At 35.2% G+C, this 22,831-nt stretch overlaps 1 protein-coding gene across 2 annotated transcripts in view; it reads right to left on the bottom strand.

Annotated features, from left to right (window-relative positions):
- LOC125652280 (opioid-binding protein/cell adhesion molecule homolog) overlaps positions 1 to 8,447 on the bottom strand; it is a 30,766-nt gene extending 22,319 nt beyond the window's left edge. The window contains exon 1 of one of the 2 annotated variants that reach the window (XM_048881337.2): positions 7,156 to 8,447. In XM_048881337.2, the coding sequence (XP_048737294.2) occupies positions 7,156 to 7,219 (64 nt within the window). In that variant the 5' untranslated portion in view covers positions 7,220 to 8,447. Of the gene's footprint in view, positions 1 to 6,252; positions 6,330 to 7,155 lie in introns of those variants that run through there. The other variant, XM_048881338.2, reaches the window with a different exon arrangement.
- Positions 8,448 to 22,831: the final 14,384 nt, after the last annotated feature.

Below are 22,831 nucleotides of genomic sequence, written 5' to 3'. Positions count from 1 at the left end.
ACCTGCTCAATCCATTTAGTTTCAATTTAGTATCAATAGCACTAAAGAAGATGTTATTCAAGTGTTTTACACATTAACACTATATAACAAGTTTGGCCCCGCCCTGGGGTCAGAACCCCTACCCCGGGGATCATGAAATTTACAATTTTGATAGAACCCTTCCTGCTCTCCATCACCATGCATTTAGATTTTCTTTAACGTGTGTGGTTTTTGAGAAGAAGATTTTTGAAAATTGGTCTATTTTAGGCAGTTTTTGCTCCGCCCCTAAGGACCCAGGGGTGCAGGAATCCTAAAATTTACAATTTATGTTTTCTTTGTCCCAAAGATGCTTCATACCAAATATGAAAAGAATTGGAATGATAGTTATCAAGAAGAAGTCAAAAATGTCTATTGTTCACACATTTAATAACTGACCATTTTGGCCCTACCCTGATACCAAAACCCCTACCCCTGGAATCATCAAATTTACAATTTTGGTAAAGGACTACCTGCTCTTTCTAAATATCTATTTAGTTTCAATATAGTATCAACAGCACTAAAGAAGATGTTATTTAAGTGTTTTACATATAAACACTATAAACCAAGTTTGGCCCCGCCCTGGGGTCAGAACCTCTACCCAGGGGATCATGAAATTTACAATTTAGGTAGAGGCCTTCCTGCTCTACATCACCATGCATTTAGTTTATCTTACACATGTCCGGTTCTTGAGAAGAAGATTTTTAAAAATTGGTCAATTTTGGGCAGTTTTTGCCCCGCCCCTAAGGCCCCAGGGGTGCTGGAGACCTGAAATGTACATTTTATGTCCCCCTTGTCCCAATGATACTTCATACCAAATTTGAAAAGAATTGGACTGGTAGTTATTAAGAAGAAGTTAAAAATGTTCAATTGTTGACGGACGACGCACGACGGACGACAACCAATTGCAATAGGTCACCTGAGTTTACTAAAAACCTGATATAAACAGAACAAGTTCTTGCATATCGAATCTGTTGAGATACATAAACACTATATGCAGGTAACAAGGAACATTGCTTTATAAATATGGGAAGTTGACGATGGAGAAACTGAAGTCATCCGATTTTCATATAGTTGTGTTGTTAGTTTGCTGTCGTCGTCTATATTCAAGAAAATATACAAATAAGAAGCAGATATGGAAGACTCTATGGCGTCTTATTTCGAGTTCACTGCGGTATATCGAATCGACATATGACTAGAAATGATTATTGTTACATTGTTCTTAAACATGACGAAGATGTGAATATTGAGAGGATTTTGATTTTCTCTAATTTTTAAAAAGATAAATCCAGGTTGTTGGATTTACATACAACTACATATATTGTTGGTCAATTTTGAGGAAATATTACATAGAGGGTACCTTGTGACTTCAAAATAACTAAGGGTCATCGGAATACTAGTGTTTCATTTTTTATGTTTGTCAAGCAAGATAAAACGTCGTCGATAAATCTAGATATCTGGTTGCATGACGTGGTGTACCATTATACAGTTAAAAGTAGTTATATCATGTGGTCTACCAATATACAATTAAAAGTGGTTGCCGGTATATCACGTTGCACGTAGTCTACCAATATACAGTTATGAGCGGTTATATCACGTGATCTACATGTACCAATATGCAGTCATGAACGGTTATATCACGTGGTCTACCAAAATGAGTGGTTCTACCATGTTATCTACAAATATATACAATTATGAACGGTTACATGACGTGGTCTACCAATATACAGCAGTGTCATATATATATATATATATATATATATATATATATATATATATATATATATGGATTACTTGATGATATATAATTATGGCGTTTTGTGTATATAGATCTGAATTTATGGTAATTCACCTACAGCTAATGACGTTTCGATATAAAAGTAAAAACTCTCGAAGGGACGCAAAACAACAAACAAAATGTGTTTTCAAATTATTCCCGAATAGTTTCTCCTTTGAGTCAAGTTCTCCAACAATGTTTCAAACCATAGAAACCAAAGTATAAAAAGAATATCAGCCTCTAAAATCTGAGGGATCCAAATTAAACAATCTATTTGCATCCAATTGTTTTGTTGAATTCTATCGAGGCATCATCATAAATTATTTTTTAAAACTTAAAATGTCTGACATGCGAATGAGATTGTCTTCGGTGACCTCCTCCCGTTTCGTTTCTTTATGAAGGAAGAAGTATGTATAAATTTTGCAATCACCAGAAGTAAGCAAATTGATATTTGTTTTTTCGTTAACACATTTAATTATATTTAGACATCCTATACATTGTTATGCAAGATTTGCCCACTTATTTCAAAAACGCGATTGATTTATGTAAACACTTTCTAAGATAGTTAGGATACATTCGTTACATTGTATGACACACGAACTGCTATGATTGTTCATTCTCAGTAATTATAGATACTGAGGAAAAGCATATTGCTCCCATCACGTGCTCGCATGGCGAGAAATGAAATAACACGCATATGATCTAACAGACAAATTCTTACAAAAGCGCAGAATTGAAAGATATTTAGTCAATCATGTATTGATTCCCGTTATTCTTACGAATTAATCTCCGAATGCTCTCTTGGCTTTGCGGATTATGGACGTCTTTCTTCGTTCCACCGTCTGGATTTTGTTCTTGTGATTAATAGAACCAATAACATAAACAGGCTTTTTATTTCAATTGTTGATAAACGTAATGTTATGAGTTAGGATATGAAAATCGTTGAATATAAATAAAGAAAACCTTTAATCTCGATAAAGACAAATTACAAAGCAATGTTCCGCGATAAGCTGCAAACTCTCAAGTGTATACTTGTGTTACTGATGTACAGATTGAAGTTATTTATAAACGGTTTTCATGCCACACATCAAATGAAAACTTCGTGAAATTGCAAAACTCTTAAAACTTACAAAATCGTGATCATTCAAAAAAGGGCTCATTTTAGAACATTTTTTAAAGATAATCAAATATACATCATAATAAATATTCTTTTGAATGATTGTGAAAGCATAACGATTTCCAATAAATTGACAAGCTGTAAACCTGTATATTTTCATCTCCATATTATATTCAGGCTTTCGCTCTAAACTGGTTCCCCGATGACTCAGCGAATATTTACCGATCAACAGGGACACGTTTCATTTTTCTTTCCTCCCAGAATTTAAAACGAGGCTAATATGATAGGCGAAGTATCATGGGTGCATTTAAAACGGTTCAAAATCACATCTCAAATAGAAATGAACACAAAACGAATATTCCCTATATTCAGTATAAATGAGAGCAGATGACACTGAAAATAAACTGTATTCGATGCCCACTTTCACCACTTTAGCTAGAAATGCACGCCATTTTTTTGTTCCCCTATTCATGTTACATGTAATGTGTAAGGGTTGGACAAATTTTTCTTCTCTGTAGGAGAGCAAAAACGATGGGTCAATGCAGGTATAAAGACTAGTCTAAATGGATAAATGAGAACTTACAATTTAAGTGTTGCATTTCTATTAATTAAAATAATCATATGGGTATAACAACATTCTGGAAATACGTTGTCCTTAAAAAATAAGTTCTAAGAACACTTCTAACTTGATGGTCGCTTACTCGAACACTCCACTCTGTATGAGAAAAAATACGCTATGAAGTGTCCACGACTAGGACGGAAGTGAGAATTCTTATGAATTCATTCTTCGTGCTTGGAGAATTAGTCGTCTATAGTTAAGAGTACAATGCCTGGCTATGTGGGAAGTGGGTGTCCTACACGGAGGACCCATTACGAAATTAATAAGAATAACAACATGAAACATTTTAGAAATTGATATTTCCACGTACGGAAATTCAGATATGCTAAATACTTGTGAACTTCTGCACATCGACCAATTGTGTTTAAACGCTTAATTAAGAAATAAAGGCGATTTATGAAGTATGCCAGGGTATAAAGCCTCGTAATGTATTTTCAAAAATGACGTTTATTTCATATACATGTATTTACTTTCTACTTTCATTTCACTTCTATCGGAATACCCTGTCGTTAAAATAGACGTACTATATGTATCTGTATTCATACGCGCATTGTTTACAACTGAAATGCATTCATGGGGAAATTACTATCATTACAATTTGTAGGCAAAAACATTGAAAATAGGAATATTGTAAAATGAGCTAAATACACATCTTACATTGAAGGATTGATTTTCATATCAAGGTTAAATCTACTAACATACTAGTATTGCAATCCTGAAAGTTGACCATTGGCCTAAATCTAAAGAGTCTGATGAACTGATAACGGACTGATGAACTCTTTCAGTTGATGGTTGATAAAAACTAAATTTGCTTAAATAAATTCTATTGTCTAACCTATTACAAGCAATATAAGATAGAGTCTAAAGACGAGCGATTCACTGGAGAAAGCACAAATAATGTAGCAAGAATTAAAAATGAAGTTTGCAATATAATAAACATAAAGTATTCCGAGATACAGATATGCAGTACAATGCCATGAACAACGAGCTGTATCTAAAGAAATTGATTTTCTAGCTATATCCATATATGTAAAAGATAAGCAAAGTTTTAGCGTGACCTTAGCGGTTGTTTGGAATTTATGACTACTGATTAATTCATGTTTACTATAGTTATGGCTGTTGTGGAATATGAAGAATATAATTTGAAGTAATTTCCCTCGATCATCATTGTTGGTTTCAGAGTATGACTACGATAAACATATGCGCTAAATTAAATGCGGAGTTGTAATTAATTTCAAGTGAATTCTTAAGAAACTTAGACAAAATGTCTATTACAACCAATCTTACTTCTACACGCGCTAACCAAACATTACATGTGGTAAAGTGTTCAGTTTATAAAAGTTTTTAATATTTTTTCTGGTTTTTAGCATATTTACTTTACTAAGACAAATCACAAAAATGTCACTAAAGTTATACAAAGTATCAAAGATTTTTGTTTTTAGCCGAAGTATCAAAACAAAGACTTCCTAGTAAATCAAAGTTCTAATTACTGAAAGGTGAAGATAACGAACAGTGATCAATCTCATAACTCCTATATATATATATATATATATATATATATATATATATATATATATATATAAATCTAACTACAGATCTAAAAACCTTATCAAAGTATTTATTTAGTTACTGTATACATTTATTTACCTACTATATATATTCATTTGCTTACTATATACATATATCTGTTTACTTAATATATATATATATATATATATATATATATATACTGTAGTAATCAATTTATTTTTGATTAGGGTGTAAACGCCGACACTGATAGTTGTCAGCTGTTTGGTAAAAATCAGAGTTTTCATAAATGGCATTGCATCATAACTTTGAACGATCCCGTAGGTCGTTTTACGTACCAATAATAACTTTGAATTAGACGCAAAGTAGAATTTGAAATCACCGTCATATTATAAGAGTAAACATATCGTTAGCACTGCACATGAACAACGGTGTTTAATAGTAATCCTACAATATTCAAATCAGATTTACAATATTAATAGCGGTATAGTTTAGTCAACAGAGCGTTTTACAGTAATCCTATAATTTACATTATGGAATCCTACAATATTCAAATCAGATTTCCATTATTAATGGCGATATAGTTTACACAACAGAATGTTTTAAAGTAATATTACATTATTAATAGCGATATAGTTTAGGCGAGATCTATTGTAATTCTCGAGGGGGCCGCCAGACCCATTTCAGTCATTTAGTACTATATCGATATAGATACCCAAACGTTACCAGCGGTCCTTTGGAAATGTCACGTGTAGTTTGCCTATAATTACTTTGATAGCAGTGTCTAGATGATTCTCCTAGATTTAACTCGGAGTTGCTGTTTATTTTCGTCTTAAATATATTGCGATTAATAATGTAAATCCGATTTAATGGATCCGAGAAATACTCTCTCCTTTTCATATCTTGTCCTAATTATGCATTATTGATACTAGCACACAAATCAAAAACTATGATAAAGTGAAATAAACAAGTAATTAATAATGTGTTAGTTATATGGATTGCTTTCATTTATTAATTACAAATCTATTTCGGGTGCATAGGTCTTTCAAAATTCATAAAAACATATAGGCTGTACCCTTTCATGTCTTTAGTCTTAATCAGCTGTTAATGTTACAATTTTTTGATGATGCTTTCTTGAACACGATCAAAATCTGGTCTATTGGTGTTTTTCAGCACTCAACAATAATTCATACTTACCAACAAGGCAAATAGATGTAATTATATCGCAATAGGATTAAGCGCATTGTAGTACATCACAGGCGGTTAGCTTCAAACAAAACTTTAAATCAGACGTATATTATTGGTAAAGCCTTCAAGGAATGAAGTTTCTCTACGGGCAATACCTTCAAGTTTAATTGGATAGTAGCATATTTACTAGTGTTGTTCTGGCGAACCATCGATTTATTTTTCGTATCAGAAATTAGAATTCACTACAGTTTCCTGATTTTCTAACGTAATTTAATAAAAACAAGAACAGATTCGGCTCATTTTCCCCACGGAAACAAAATTTTGAAAAACCTGAAATTTTAGAAACGCATACTCCATGATATTGGCTAAAAAGAGATGCAGAAAATCAAAATAATATCTCCAAAATATTGTTAAACAATAAAATAATCAAATTAACGAAGAATTTTAATGGGTAAAGTATCAATCTGAGGTATTCATTGAAACCATTTTTTTTTATCACAAAAAAGACTTCCTCGAGAACTGTGGGAACGTGTGATATAATAAATCACACTGAATATTGTTTTCAAAACAACAGTTCTGTCTGCAAATATTACGTCAAAGGTTAACTTCAAAACAGTGACATGTGGGTTTCTTTTTGCTAAAAAATGTCGTTAGGTACCAACATATATGTTTTAAGATCCTCAAAGAAAAGATGTTCTCACTGTGATAAATCATTCAAACAAAACCAATTTGTTTTATTTCTTCTTTCACATTTAGATATATTGTCTTTACGTAATTGAGATATTTTTGTGTTTAGTCTGAAATTCGGTAGGCAGACGACAAAAGACACTGTCTAGAAGACAGAAATGATATAGTAGAACGACTGCTGGGGTGACTCTGTCAATCTATTTCCACATCGTGGAGCTGTCTTACCTTTCAAGAGGGAGTCTAACAACCAAATGATCCGAGATAATTTCAACTCAATCTGCGTTTTCATCTTATGGTTATCAAAGTTATGAAGTCACATCCAGAAAACTTCTAATTAACGTTGATAAGTTTTTTTAAAATGAAAGCTCACATATCGCAGTGGAGGACGGTCTGTAGCATCCCTATAACATCTGTTGGTTATCTCATATGATTAAGAAGCTGAATTCAATCAAGCTGTGAGCGCAACGTTTTAAATCCAACCAAAAAAGTTTCATTCAAATAAGTGTTACTTGACCTTTAGAATATATACAGATACCAGATGCGATAATGTTCCAGTACTTCGTGTCCTCCTCTTACCATAGTCCACTGCTTGTTACAGGGAGACTGCATGTACTTTAGACATTGTAAAATATTTCACACACTGATAAAGTCTTTAACTAATATCGCACTGTCTTTATTAGATCCGAAGCAGGAAAAAAAAGTTTCTCAATATTATTAACTTATCTCCATAGTCAAACACCGACGGTTTCTGTGATTGACGGTATAGGGCACAAAGCGTGACTTTTGCCTTAGATGTCAGGTGAAATCGTTTCTCCTATTGTTAATGAACCTACTTATAATGATTTTCTTTCACCAAGTCTTAGATAGGATCCAGTCGTCGGTTCAGATTTCCGCTCTCCGTGTCCCCCGAATCAGCCGGCCCCAGGTAACGAGTCTGATTATCTCACTCGCTAATTACCGCGTCAAGACGCACGAGGCATGTAACATCCCCTCTTTAGAATCCAAATCGATTTAACTTTTGTAAAAAAGTGTCGTAAATTATTAAATTCCACCCATTGGAGTAGAAAATGAAGCTTTTCTTTCGATAGGAATTATAAGGAATAAGTTTTGTGTGTATGCTCCGGTTAAGTCTTTCAATGCGGCTGTTTTTCCAGTCAAATGATATGAAATGAGCCACTAGCTATCAGATCTTTACCGATTTCCTGTTGAGTGGAGGATGAACGAGTCAAATTTCTGTTCCGTTTTTCTATTCATTTGGTAAGAAACTTCTGGATAAAATACAGGCATTAAATTAAATAAACAATACAACCCAAGTGGTTGGCATAAAACACGCACCGGCCCAAAGAGCTCGGACTACTAGGCGCATACGCGGTTTGCTAATACGTGTTTATTGAGAGATACACACATTAATTCTAATGAAGGATTTGATTAAGAAATATATTGTAAAATCAATCCCGACACTTATTAATATTTCAGGATTCCACAATACAGAGGTGTATATTGTTACACGGATGGGTATTTCACGATCTGCGAATATGTTATATAGATTTGCATGTAAGAGTCGATTTATGAAACGTCCTACGTCGGTCTGAATGAACCAATAAAAAGCCGGTCCGGATAATAGTAAAATTCAATAAAATCACGGGTTTTAGTCGCGTCCAATTTGTCAGCGATCTGCTGTAATTATGAGTCGCCGTTGAAAATGGCGAAAGGGTCCTAATTGATAATCAAATCTTCTGGTATGACAAGTACGCAACATCTGTATTGATCTCTCTCTCTCTCTCTCTCTCTCTCTCTCTCTCTCTCTCTCTCTTTCTCTCTCTCTCTCGCTCGCTCGCTCGTTTTTATACATAGATATATATTGATAATGTGTTTCTTATATCCTTTAGATCACGTTATCATTTTGACACCTAAATAAAGATGAGAGGGGAGAGCACGATCGCCCCTATGCATCTGTTCCAAAGTTCCTAGGTGACACATCTATTAATAAAGTTTTCTTTATTATTTACAGCCTAGATTCATCATGTACATAGCTTTCACCCATCAAATTTATCTTTGTGGTAAACACGCTTCTTTCTGTAAGTTCAGCCAGAATGCCTGTAACGTTCAGGTGGCAAGAATATCATTTAAAAGAAATAAAACTGAAAACCTGCTTCCTATTTGCGGTTTCCTATTGGTAAAATCTACTAGTCTACTGTGCGTGTCTCCCACGTGTTGGAAGGGGGAAGCTTCAGATGAAATGCAGCCTGTTCCGGTCAACAATCTGACAGGATCGTTTTATTCCGTTTTCACACTTGTCAGCGCCCGGACTGATAGCATTGATTTCATTTGATCAGGATTAGGAGCGCTCTCTAATTATTCCTGAGGTTCCCGTCTCAAACTCTGTCGTTGAAAATTTCATTAACAAAACTTTGTAGCTTCATTTGGGATTTTCCATGATAATTCTTCTGCAGATTTATCGTCAAAATAAGCAGAGGATAATTTAAAAAATTATCTAAATGATAAATCCAGTGTGTTAACAGATATATAACATCTGATCTGGTAAACCACATGTGATTTAATTTTTTCGATCAACATTCCTCTTTGTTTTTATGAATGTTTTATCCTGAAAGGTTGAAATTTACCAAATAATCTTTACACCCACTTGTCAATTTTTTCCCCAGATTCATATGCATACAATTCGACATAAAAGAATTGCAAATAATATTTTGAAATGGTGGATTCTTCTGACATTTTGCATACATATGCAGTAAGATATAAATGAGGTTCTTATTTTTATTTCAAGGTTGGAAGATTGTCATGCCAAGAGGATAATTTGCAGCATAGATAATATGCTTATACATAAATCTATTTTTTAAAACAGAACCAGTCCACTTGGACAAATTAAGTAAGATAAAAAATACACGGAGTTTCTTATGAGATTTTTTTTAATACGTTGCACAATAAGCGTTAACCGTACATGTAAACAGTGGCGGATTTAATGGGGGACGCAGCCGGCGCGCGCCCCTCTAAAATTTTCAAAATTAAGGTAAACGTGGTCTCTTGTTTAGTAAAATATAAACGATTTAATAAGCAATACTTTCTTCCATTATCGGAATAATAAATGACAAAATCTTTTGATTTATTGAATTACTTTTATTGGGAGAACTTACATTTTAAAAAAAACCAAAACAACAACTTAAAATTTGCGTCATTTTATTAATTTCACCTGCTTAAAAATGACAGAAAATAGTAAAAATTACTTCATAGGAGACATATTTCAAGCCCTATAAAATCTGTAATAATCCAGGAGCTTCCTGGGGCTTTGTTCCCTGCGCCCACAACAAGGCTTCATCCTGGACCCACTGGGACCACAAGGCGGCCCCAGACCCTCTGCTTCATAAAGTTGCGCCCCTCTAACCGCAATTCCTGGATCCTCCCCTGGTAACTGCTCGTTCAATTCCGTGATCGAAAAAGCCCGAGCGCGGTTCTGTTAATCAACAGTTATTTCTTCGACATCTAGGTATTTTTATTTAATTGGTATTAAAAAAATCTGATAGTTTTCATGTTAGAAATGTCAGAATAGAAATATTTTCTGTATTTGATATTTAAATGGGGGAATCTGAAATAAGGAATAAAACCAATTTAATTACAGGTATATAATTCAGTATAATTAAAATCCAATTCTATTTTAGTTCTAAATAAGCGAGGAGGAAAGTCTTCATGACCCGCTTAAATCTGAATAAAACATACATATCTGGTGCATATCTTCCAATTTGTCTGATTTCAGATAAGTAGCTATTTCACTGCAAATGCATAGACGAGATAACGATGATGCGGAGTAATATCAAATTGCAAAATAACAAAACTATGTTTCTTGGTAGTTTTGAATCTTATACTTTTTCTACACATTGATGCTTTTATCACAAACCCTTAATACAAGGTTAGATGCACGCATATTCACAATACACATGCATCCAAAACACACACGAACACAATTACACATCAGAAACTAAACACAAACAAGAGCACCGCAAACGATACCACATACGCCCGTTAGACCTTCAGTGCAATATCTGTATCCATGATGAGAAAAAATCCAGAAAACTATTTGACCTACTTTAGCCCAAAAGTAGGTCACGGTGCACCAATCAAGTTGAAATGTTAACTGAACTTATATTCCTCCGAGAGGAAGCTTGTGACTAAATTTCAGGGCAATATCTGTATCCACGGGGTATGATACAACCTGTTTAAACCCAGCCCATAATAAAGATTTTGGCACCGTAAGCTTTACAATACCCTAGCTATTTGTTACTACTGCAATTGTATTTCATCTGAAGCTAAGGACTCCACCGGTATGCCCGCCCCTACTTCCGGTCTAAGGACAGTAACTGCAAAAATGAAGGTCATTGTTAGACCGTTTTTACATACTAATTTTGACTATGGATTACTCCGTTTACCTGATCAAGATAGAGCTCACGGTGGGTGTGACCGGTCAACAGGGGATTGCTTACACCTAGGCACCTGATCCTACCTCTGGTGTGTTTGCCCTACTCTTAATTTTGTTTCTTTGTAAGAATTATGAGTGATTTTAAAGTCTGTCGGATTGGACTTTAAAGGGTGACCCGTTTAATGGATTGCAACCCCTGAGCACGCAAGAAATCGTTTCTCTAGTTTCCCAAAGAGTTGGCTCACTAGGAGTCGCCAGAGAAATCATAAAAAATATGAATGAGGTGTTGCTGACTCGGCGTCAAATTTAAAACAATCAATCAACCGTGAACTGTGAAACTATTCCCCATCACCTGATTTTGCTTATTGTGAGGAGGCGTGTAAGTTCAAGGACAATACTGTATTTATGAAATCCAAGAAAACAGAAGCACCACGAAATATACTGATTATGTACATGTAGTATATTACTTTTTGTACCAGGTTATTGTAGAGATCAAACAAAAGCCGCAGTCATTATTCTCCAATACATACTGATTAATCAATAGATTTCAGAATAGTGATGCGATTCACGAATTGACGAAAGAAGACACATTTTTAAATTATTAAATGAAGAAAAAATATTGCTTCTTTTATCGTTTAATTTTTTTCTAAACAAAAGACCATGATTTACTTTCAGTTTGAAAATTTGGAGGGGGCAGGTGCACCTCTGGGGACTATTTAAAATACGTTGAAAGTGACAAGGATACTTATCACGTCACAGAGAGCCATCTTTTTTAAAAGTAATCATGACGATCAACTTTTGGAAAAGTTCTTCTCCATTAACTCTTAATGAAAATTCAGTATATGCCTAAAGTCCTTTGCAGTTGGGAATTTATTTGGTTTTGCAAAAAATATTTTCAAGTCTATTTTGAATGCTTTTAGTCTTAGTCTTTGAAAACTTGTGTCAGCGTTATTAATATAAGTAATTCCATGCAGTTTAATACCATGGTAAATGATAGATGATCGTTTGTTCAACTTATGGGCCCCGTAGGGATTTGGGTTAGATTAAATGGGGCGATCCTTCGGATAAGACCGGGGAAAACCGAGACCCTGTGTCACAGCAGGTGTGGCACGATAAATATCCCCCTCCCTGCTCAAAAGCCGTAAGCACCGAGCATAGGACTAAATTTTGCAGCCCTTCACCGGCAATGGTGACTTCCCCATATGAATGAAAAATTCTCGAGCGGGACGTTAAACAATATACAATCAACCAATTCAACTTATGGAATAGTGAGACACAACTACACAACTTAATTATGGAATACTAACACTACACACAACTTATGGAATACTGACACTACACACAACTTATGGAATACTGACACTACACACAACTTATGGAATACTGACACTACACACAACTTATGGAATACTGACACTACACACAACTTATGGAATACTAACACTACACACAACTTATGAATACTGACACTACACACAACTTATGGAATACTAACACTACACACAACTTATGGAATACTGACACTACACACAACTTATGGAATACTGACACTACACACAACTTATGGAATACTGCCATTACACACAACTTATGGAATACTGACATTCCACACTACCTGAGTATCTAATGGCTATCAATTTCTCCAGAAACCAATCTGGTGCAAAGTCCAATGAACGAAGATTGGTCTTGACCTTTTTATGCCCCCGAGATCGAAGGGCATATTTGTTTTTGTCCTGTCTGTCATTCTGTAATTCTGTCTGAAACTTTAACCTTGCTAATAACTTTTGAACAGTAAGTGCTAGAGCTTTGACATTTCACATGAGTATTCCTTGTGACAAGACCTTTCCATGGGTACTAAACCTTTTGACCTTGACATTAGACATACTTTTTTAAACATACCTTCTAAATGGTAAATATCAGAGCTTTCATATTGCACATGCGCATTTCTTGTGACAAATTCTTTCTACTGGTACCAAAATATTTGTCCTTGTGACCTTGGCCATCTTTGGAATTGACCATTATTGGGGGCATTTATGTTTCACAAACACATCTTGTTAATTTTACAATGCATTACTCTGTCTTGCGATATACATGTACATACATGTACTTGCAGATAAGACTTTGTGTGTAAGATTATTGTGCACGTGAATGACTTACTCTTTAAACTTCTAGTCCAACTATTTATTTTTGATTTCATTAAGAAAATTCGAGTTCATGGTCAGGTGGTTCAAAATGTGATCACTTTAAGATTATTTTTGCTGGTGTATCTAAGAATAAAAAGTGCTCCAAACATCGAGTAAATAATTAATATTTTAGTTATTTCATTCCCTATGTCAACAGTACATCGGATACTTGCATATTGATATAATACATTCTATGTTTCTGACTCTTAAGAAGTAAAAAAAAAAAAACATGCCCATTTATACGCTCAGTTATGGTGAACTAGGAATGTTACATGCTATAGAATAGTCTTTGTGAAATGTATGTAATAAACTACGTATATTTCATATTAGAATATCCTAAACAGTAAACAGCAATACAACGATTAAAATATTCAAAATTATAATATAATTAGTTATTCCGATTGTAGGGGCAATTCTTCAAGATCAAAATATTGTGATCAGCTAAATTGTGTACCATAACCAGAAAAAATATCATAAAATCATTTATTTTATAGAAATGATGATGATGTAAATGAACCTGTTGGTAAGATGCTACAAATGAACTGTTTATGGTGCTCTTGAATGGCTGTAGCTGTGAGGGTTCTTTAACGTGCCAACACCTACCGTGACATCCGGTTTTAGAAACAACTGTGCGGTAGAGAGTTCGCTTCGTAACTCGCTCGTGTCATGACCGCTTCTAAGATAAATAGAGGTAATGATTGCTCCTTCGCCAAACGCTCGGCCATTAAAACGAAGGTCCCGTGTCGGGGTAGGCGTTGGCACGTTAAAGAACTTTCACTGCTACGACTCTGAGCGCTAAACATATATATCTTCTGTGGTACTTTTCACCTGCAACTGGTGACGTCTCAATACGATAGAAAATTTCTCGACAGGACGTAAAACAATCAACCAATCTAAAGATTTGTGACTTTCAATTTCAATGCCAGATGCTTTGCGAAGAAATATTAAAGGGACTGATTCACGAGTTTCCCAAAAAATTTGTTTTTCACTTTCAATGATCAAAGCCTACTGTCTAATGTGTTTAAAAGATTTCGCATAAAAATTAAGGTTATACATTATATCACAGAAGCTCGTTTTAGAGTTTGTTATTTGTTTTGTAAACAAAGATTTCGGTACGTTATTGTTTACGAAATTTTCAAAAGAAATGGATATTGATCTAAGTTTATTATATTTTTCACATTTCAAGCATTCTTTGGGTAGAATGTGTCATCTAAATGTTAAAATTTGTGACTATGCAAAATTAAGATGCTTTATATTACAAAATCAATATTTCGCTGGTTTGTTTGTATACATAAAAAGACTCGAGTCTTTGTTTACATAACATATTTAAATGCTAAAATATTGCTTTTATTATTGCATTCAGAAGGTCAAACTTTTGGCTGTCAACATTAAATGAGTTATATTTGTAGGTTTGACGCGGTGCTGGAATTTAGAACTATGTACTTCTTGAAAGAAATCTTACTGCTTTTTTGTATATGTATAATTCTCACTACCAACCCAGTACAATTCTCAATTTGTCTCGATACAATTTTGATGGACAGCGAGACAGTCTGGTAGACACATTTCTACGCAAACAGACAGTCAGACTCATATCGAGACAAACTGGTAGTCAGAATTGTATTGAGACATCTGGTAGTCAGAATTGTATTGAGACAAACTGATAGTCAGGATTGTATTGAGACAACTGGTAGTCAGAGTTGTATTGAGACAACTGGTAGTCAGGATTGTATTGAGACAACTGGTAGTCAGAATTGTATTGAGACAACTGGTAGTCAGAGTTGTATTGAGGCAAACTGGTAGTCAGAATTGAATTGAGATAACTGGCAGTCAGAATTGTACCGAGACTGACTGGCATTTACAAATATACCGAAACAAATGGATTCAGAATTGTACCGAGAGACAGGAGACAGACGGGCAGTTAATCATATCGAGAAAAGTTGGAAGTCAAAATTGTACCGAGATGGATTTGCAGTCAGAATTCTATCTAGACGGACTGTATTTTGTATCTACATCTTTCACATGCTGTGGATCACGTTTCTGGGAACGTAATTCTTAGGACAGAAGTTTGTCCTCATAGTGTACGTTCTGTCTTCACAACTTCTCTCAAATGGTTAAAAATTGCCCCCACTATACACGTTTTATCATCTCTCTCTCTCTCTCTCTCTGTGTGTGTCTGTATATATATATATATGTGTGTGTGTGTGTGTGTGTGTGTGTGTGTGTGTGTGTGTGTGTGTGTGTGTGTGTGTATTAATTTAAACTATATTTTATTCACAAAGTGAATGGGATCGGGCAGCAGGCATAGCCTATTTAAGTCCTCTCCCTACAACAAGGTCAAGTGTGAAATGGAAATACAAGGCACACACATATACAAATAAATAACATATACACCAGAGAACAGTCACATGAATGTGCACATATATATAAATAGCAATAGATAGACTAAGAAAAGTTTCGATATATGCACATATACACACATATAGAATGAGTAAACGAAAAGGAAAAAAACCCACAAATATATATATTTTACCATCCCCCCTCTTTCTCTTGACATTGTTGCAAGTTCCTAATGCACGTGATTTAAGAACCAGTAGTTTATGAAATACACGGGTTTTTGATATTTGATTGCGTTGCCTTTAAATGTAACCGCTTTTTGAGGATTGATGTTCAACGCGATTGGAAGCAGGTGCGTCAAAATTTGCAATTGCAAGATCTTTCGATGTTGCACCATATCTCGCCTTTAGAGCCGATATCAACAGTATGGTTCAACAATTGATCGTCATAGGGCAGGTATACCACGCGTGACATCAACAGCACAGGATCCTTCATCCCATTGTGTCATCTTCGTCAACGATTCACAACAGCATCATCTACAACATCTGCCATTTGCAGAGTTTCGGGTCAGAATGTTCGGATGCTGGGATTAGAGCGGACAGACCTGTTCATGGCATTGTTCTGACTCCGCGGTATCACCGGAACCGTCTTCAATGGCCTTAGATTCGTGGAAAATGGCCGCGGCAACGCTGGCGGACAGTTTGGTTCATCGATGAATTTCGATTTTTACTGCAGAGGCCTGATGGAAGACTGAGAGTGTATAGGCACCAAAAAGAAACGATATTGGCAAAATTACATCCAGGAGGCTAACCGGTTTGGAGGGGGTGCTACCGTAACCCAATCATGTTTTATGACCCGGCGGATCACTTTCGATTTTCGGGTTTGGTTTTGTAAATTAATTAGCGCATGTAATTTCCAGTTTGCAACCAAAGCTTGGGTCTACGTAAACAATGTGGCGATGGCTATGTACATTACAGGTAAGTTCTCAATGCAGGTGTTAAAAATTATCTGCGACAAATCGGGGTTTCAAGTCATTACGTAATATATCCCGTGGGGATCCGGGTTAGAATAGGTCTCCAGTACCCCCCCCCCCCCCCCCGGGGATCCGGGTTAGAATAGGTCTTCAGTACCCCTTGTTTGTCGTAGAAGGCGACTAAATGGGGCGGTCCTTCGGATGAGACCGCAAAAACCGAGGTCTCCTGTCACAGCAGGTGTGGCACGATAAAGATCCCTCCCTGCTCAAAGGCCATAAGCGCCGAGCATAGACCTAACTTTTGCAGTCCTTCACCGGCAGTGGTGACGTCTCCTTATGAGTGAAATATTCTCGAGAGTGACGTTAGACAATATTCAATCAATCAATCATTATGTAAAATGGCTTCTACCAGGAAGAGATCCATATCAGGGTCATCAGACACGCCAACTTGAAGAAAATTATACTTATGTACCTACTAACAAATCTGGGAAAACGACTATTCATGGGTAAACAAAAGTTATCGACGACAGCATGAAGCTGAGTGCATTGTGTAAATCACAGTGGTCTATTGGGTCTGGAGCTAAAACTGATCTGACAAAACATGCCAAAACGCAAAATCATGTAAACAATGCTTTTTGAATAAAACGTATCTAAATCACTGTCGTCATCTTGCCACCACCTTCATCTGAACTAAACAATAAAACATTAAATACCCTCTTATCATGTAAATTTAACCATTCCGTGTCCTGCTTTCAATATTGTCCATCTCCATAGGTCTTCAAAAATTCGAAATGTGCCATTGTCAGTTACAATGCTTCTCTTCAATAAATACACAATACGCACAATTCTATTGTAAATAATTTTGAAATATAATCACTTATAACACATATAATTCTAGTAAATATGTCGTGAATGCCGTTGCACATTATGACAAGATTTTTGGATTTCCAAAGAGGGTCATAGCCCTCTTTTTACTTGTTGAAGGTTGTCAACTATGGGTAGTGTTATGATGTGGGCAGCAAAATCCTATACAGATACGACAGCATTGTTTCACATACAGGGTACTATGACGTCACAACGGTATAGTGATAAAACCATGTAACCTCACGTGGCTTCAATGAAAGGTAAAGATAATGAATAGTGACCAATCCTATAATCCTATAAGCAACAAAAATTAGCGAATTGGGCAAACACGGACCCCAGGATATACCAGAGGTGGGATCAGGTGCATAGGAGGAGTAAACATCCCCTGCCGACCGGTCACACCCGCCATGAGCCCTATATCTTGATCAGGTAAACAGGGTTATCCGTAGTCAAATTCAGTGTGTCAAGAACGGCCTAACAATCGGTATGAAACACGCCAAACAGCATATGACCCAATGATACATGTAGATTGTATCCAACAGGACTACGTCATACCGCATACTGTTCGTCTAGCACGTTATGTTCTACAAAGACACAATATCCAGGTTCTTCCATCTAAACGACTAGATTTGAACCCTATCGAACAGGCATGGGACGAATTGAATAGCCGCATTCGCGAAAGACAACCCCAGCCTCAGACTCTGCAACAACTGACTCAGGCTCTGTAGTTAAGAGAGGAACAACATCCCTAGACAGGGTTTAGAGGCTTAATTGAGTCCATGGGAAGGCGTTGTTAGGCAGTCATTGGTGCTTGTGGGGGCACTAGATATTGAACTTGGGTTACCTCAAACTGTTAATGATTGTAATTATCATTAATTGTTGTGATACTTTGATTTTTAAACTAGCGTTTACATCAGTTTTGTGTTGTTGGTAAATCAATTATTAAGCATTTCTTATGTCTGAATCTTGAAATGGACATGAAATTGTACTATGCGTTTTTCTTTTTGATCAATATACATGTATGATGTCGACAGATTTAACGATTTCCCAAAGACCTTGTACTCTTCTGTGAATCTGACCTTTAAAAAATCGATTTTTATTTGAATAACTTCATTCTGTTCAGATACAGGACTATAAACGAAACCATTTTATTAGAGAAAAGTCTGTTTTTGTTTGCTTAACACATGCTGAACGTAATTTATATCTTTTTATTTACAGTTGCCAACAACAAAAATCAAAACTTAACATAAGGTCAACAAAAGGGTAAAATTATACCAAAATTGAAACTTTTATATCCCCTTATCCGAATCATAGAATTTTTTATCCCATTGAAGTCTGATATCTCATTGTGGGCAGGAGACGCGCTCCCCATTGGTAGATTTCGTTATCTAACTGAGTACACACAGAATCATTCATACAACTGTACTTCAAAAACTGAATAATTGTGACTGCGTAAAAGAATTCTAATTAAATTAATTTTAAATCTTGTTTCCCGCAACAAATTTCCCTTGGAAGACATTGTATTTTTGCTCTTTTTAGATACAGTGCGATGTATTGGTTGTGAGGTACAAAACAAAATGCGGTGAAAGTCAATACCTAAGTCCTCCTGTCCAGGAATCTGTTTCTCAGTTGTTGTTTTTTGTTTTTTTCTTCGTTTTTTTTTTTTTTCAATTCTCAAGCAATGAGGAGGACTTCGGTCATAATTATCAATTTCCAAAACTTAATTTTGCAGTATCTGATTAAAACACTTTAAATGAATTGGAACAATTTTTGTTTGATATACCAAAGCGTATGCATACTGGATGCTTGTCAAAAGTTTTTGGTAGTGTTGGGTACAAACATCTTCATCTCCACCTTGCTTTATCTGTTCTAGATGATACCCTTTTGGCATCATCGCATAACATACATAATTCTTTCGAATCTGTACAAACACTAACCAGGACTTATGACAAGCATCCAGCAGAATAGTGAACGGAATGTTACCGAGACGTATTGGCCGTGAGAATTATTTACCTAGACAGACTGACATTCAAAACTGTACAGAGTCAGACTGACATCCAAAGCTGTGTAGAGACAGGCTGGCAGTCAGAAACTAATTGTCAAAATGTACCATTTGAAACAGGTTGGCAGTCGGAATTGTACCGAGACAGACTAGCAATGAAAATTGTACCGAGACTGACAAAGAAAAATTGTACCAAGATTGACAGTGAAAATTTTACCAAGACAGACTCACAGTGAGAATTATACCGAGACAGACTGACAGTGAAAATTTTACCGAGACAGACTGAGAGTGAGAATTATACCGAGACAGACTGACAGTGAGAATTATACCGAGACAGACTGACAGTGAGAATTGCATCGAGACAGACTGACAGTGAGAATTGCAACGAAACAAGCTGACAGTGAAAATTTTACGGAGACACATTGGCAGTGAAAATTTTACTGAGACTGACAAAGAAAATTGTATCAAGACTGACAGTGAAAATTGTACCGAATCAGACTGGTAGTGAGCATTGTACCGAAACAGATTGACAGTGAGAAATGTACCAAGACAGACTGATATTGTGAATTGTACTGAGACATACTGGTATTGTAAATTTTATTACCGAGACAGACTGACAGTGAGAATTGTACCGTCTCAGTCTGTCTCGGTACAATTCTCACTGTCAGTCTGTCTCGGTACAATTCTCACTGTCAGTTTTTGTCGGTACAATTCTCACTGTCAGTCTGCCTCGGTACAATTCTCATTGTCAGTCTGTCTAGGTACAATTTTCACTGTCAGTCTGTCGGTATAATTCTCACTCTCAGTCTGTCTCGGTATAATTCTCACTATCAGTCTGTATCGGTACAATTCTCACTATCAGTCTGTATCGGTACAATTCTCACTGTCAGTCTGTCTCGGTACAATTCTCACTATCAGTCTGTCTCGATACAATTCTCACTGTCAAGTCTGTCTCGGTACAATTCTCACTGTCAGTCTCTCTCGGTATAATTCTCGCTATCAGTCTGTCTCTGTACAATTCTCACTATCAGTCTGTCTCTGTACAATTCTCACTGTCAGTCTGCCTCGGTATAATTCTCACTGGTAATGGTTATAAAATTTGATGTTTGAACATCATAGAAAATTTACAAGTCCTTTAGTTTTAAGGAATTTTATATTTGTACTTATTACTAACAAACTAAGACAAAAATATATCAAAACATGCGTCCGTTCTTTTTTGTATCAAGTCCCCTTAAAACTTTGTGCATATCGAATCTCTGTATCGGAGGAAGTGAAAGCTGAATCAAGGTATATGCATGGATTTAGAGTACAAAGCTAAGGCTGGACAATTTCAATTACATGAAATTTATTCCGTACGAAGGAGTCGCCCATAGTCACATTAATAATGAATAGTTTAATCAGTGGTAATGACCTATAATTATTTAACACTTGTAACAACTGCCTGAATTATAAATGGATAATGAATGAGAGGAGTAGCTACCCTCTTTACACCGAAATGAACCTACATTACAGGAGCATAGATGTAACTGACAGAATCATGAATTATACAATAAGTGTATGTAGAGCAACAAATATCAAATCATGAACTACAAAATAAGTGTATATAGAGCAACAAATACCAAATAATGAATTACAAAATAAGTGTATATAGAGCAACAAATACCAAATAATGAATTACAAAATAAGTGTATATAGAGCAACAAATACCAAATAATGAATTACAAAATAAGTGTATACAGAGAAACAAATATCAAATAATGAATTACAAAATATCTATATTGAGCAACAATTCCAAATATAGAATTACAAAATAAGTGTATATAGAGCAACAAATATCAAATAATGAACTACAAAATAAGTGTATAGAGAGCAAGAAATACCAAATAATGAATTACAAAATAAGTGTATAAAGAGCAACAAATATCAAATCATGAATTACAAAATAAGTGTATAGAGAGCAACAAATACCAAATAATGAATTACAAAATAAGTGTATACAGAGAAACAAATATCAAATAATGAATTACAAAATAAGTGTACATAGGGCAACAAATACCAAATAATGAATTACAAAATAAGTGTATATAAGGCAACAAATACCAAATTATGAATTACAAAATAAGTGCATATAGGGCAACAAATACCAAATAATGAATTACACAATAAGTGTATATAGAGCAACAAATACCAAATAATGAATTACAAAATAAGTGTATATAGAGAAACAAATATCGACCAAGACTACCATTCCAACTACCCTTGATACAGTGAACAAAATCTGCTTACTATTGGTTTAAAATCTGTAATATGCACTGTAGAATCTGTTGAAGAGTGGTGGAAAACTATCAGTTATTATTCAAAATTGTTTAAAGCCGCAGTTCCCTATAGGTATAAACAGAGATAGCTTGATTTAATAATATGATATAAATGAATTCCACAACACTTGCATGTTTGTTAGCGATTTGTTTTCCAACGCGAGTTTGTTATCTTCTCTTTTTTTATTCACTTAAAGCACGAAGCATGCCAGGTGTTTTATGTGAATTAAAACCAACAAACAAACGAGAGTTGATGAAAACCAGTTATTAACAAATTAAAATTCCTCTACATATTTCAGACTGTTATGGCGTCATTAAAGTCCCGAATGAAAGAACACAATCATACGTGTGATAACGTTGACATAAAGGTTCCGAATGAAGAAACACAATCACACGTGTGATAATGTTGACATAAAGGTTCCGAATGAAAGAACACAATCATACGTGTGATAACGTTAACATAAAAGTTCCGAATGAAACAACACAATCACGTGTGCGATAACGTTAACATAAAGGTACCGAATGAAACAACACAATCACGCGTGTGATAACGTTAACATAAAAGTTCCGAATGAAAGATGTGATAAAGTTATACATATTTTAAAAAAAAAAACAGCAATAAAGAGAAGATATAGAAAAACAACCAAAAATAAACCAACGAACCAAAAATTGAAAACAAAACAATAAACAAAAACCAAATTTTGAGAGAGAAAAAGATACAAAACCCCACAACAAAAACTAAACAAAACAAAATGCTATAATGAGACGTACATTGTTACACATGGCAATTATCACTGATTA

This window comes from Ostrea edulis, chromosome 5 (assembly GCF_947568905.1).
Source record: "Ostrea edulis chromosome 5, xbOstEdul1.1, whole genome shotgun sequence".
Classification (NCBI taxonomy): Eukaryota; Metazoa; Mollusca; class Bivalvia; order Ostreida; family Ostreidae; genus Ostrea; species Ostrea edulis.
The sequence above is the reverse complement of the archived record's forward strand: the minus strand, read 5'-3'. Positions and strand labels throughout refer to the sequence as shown.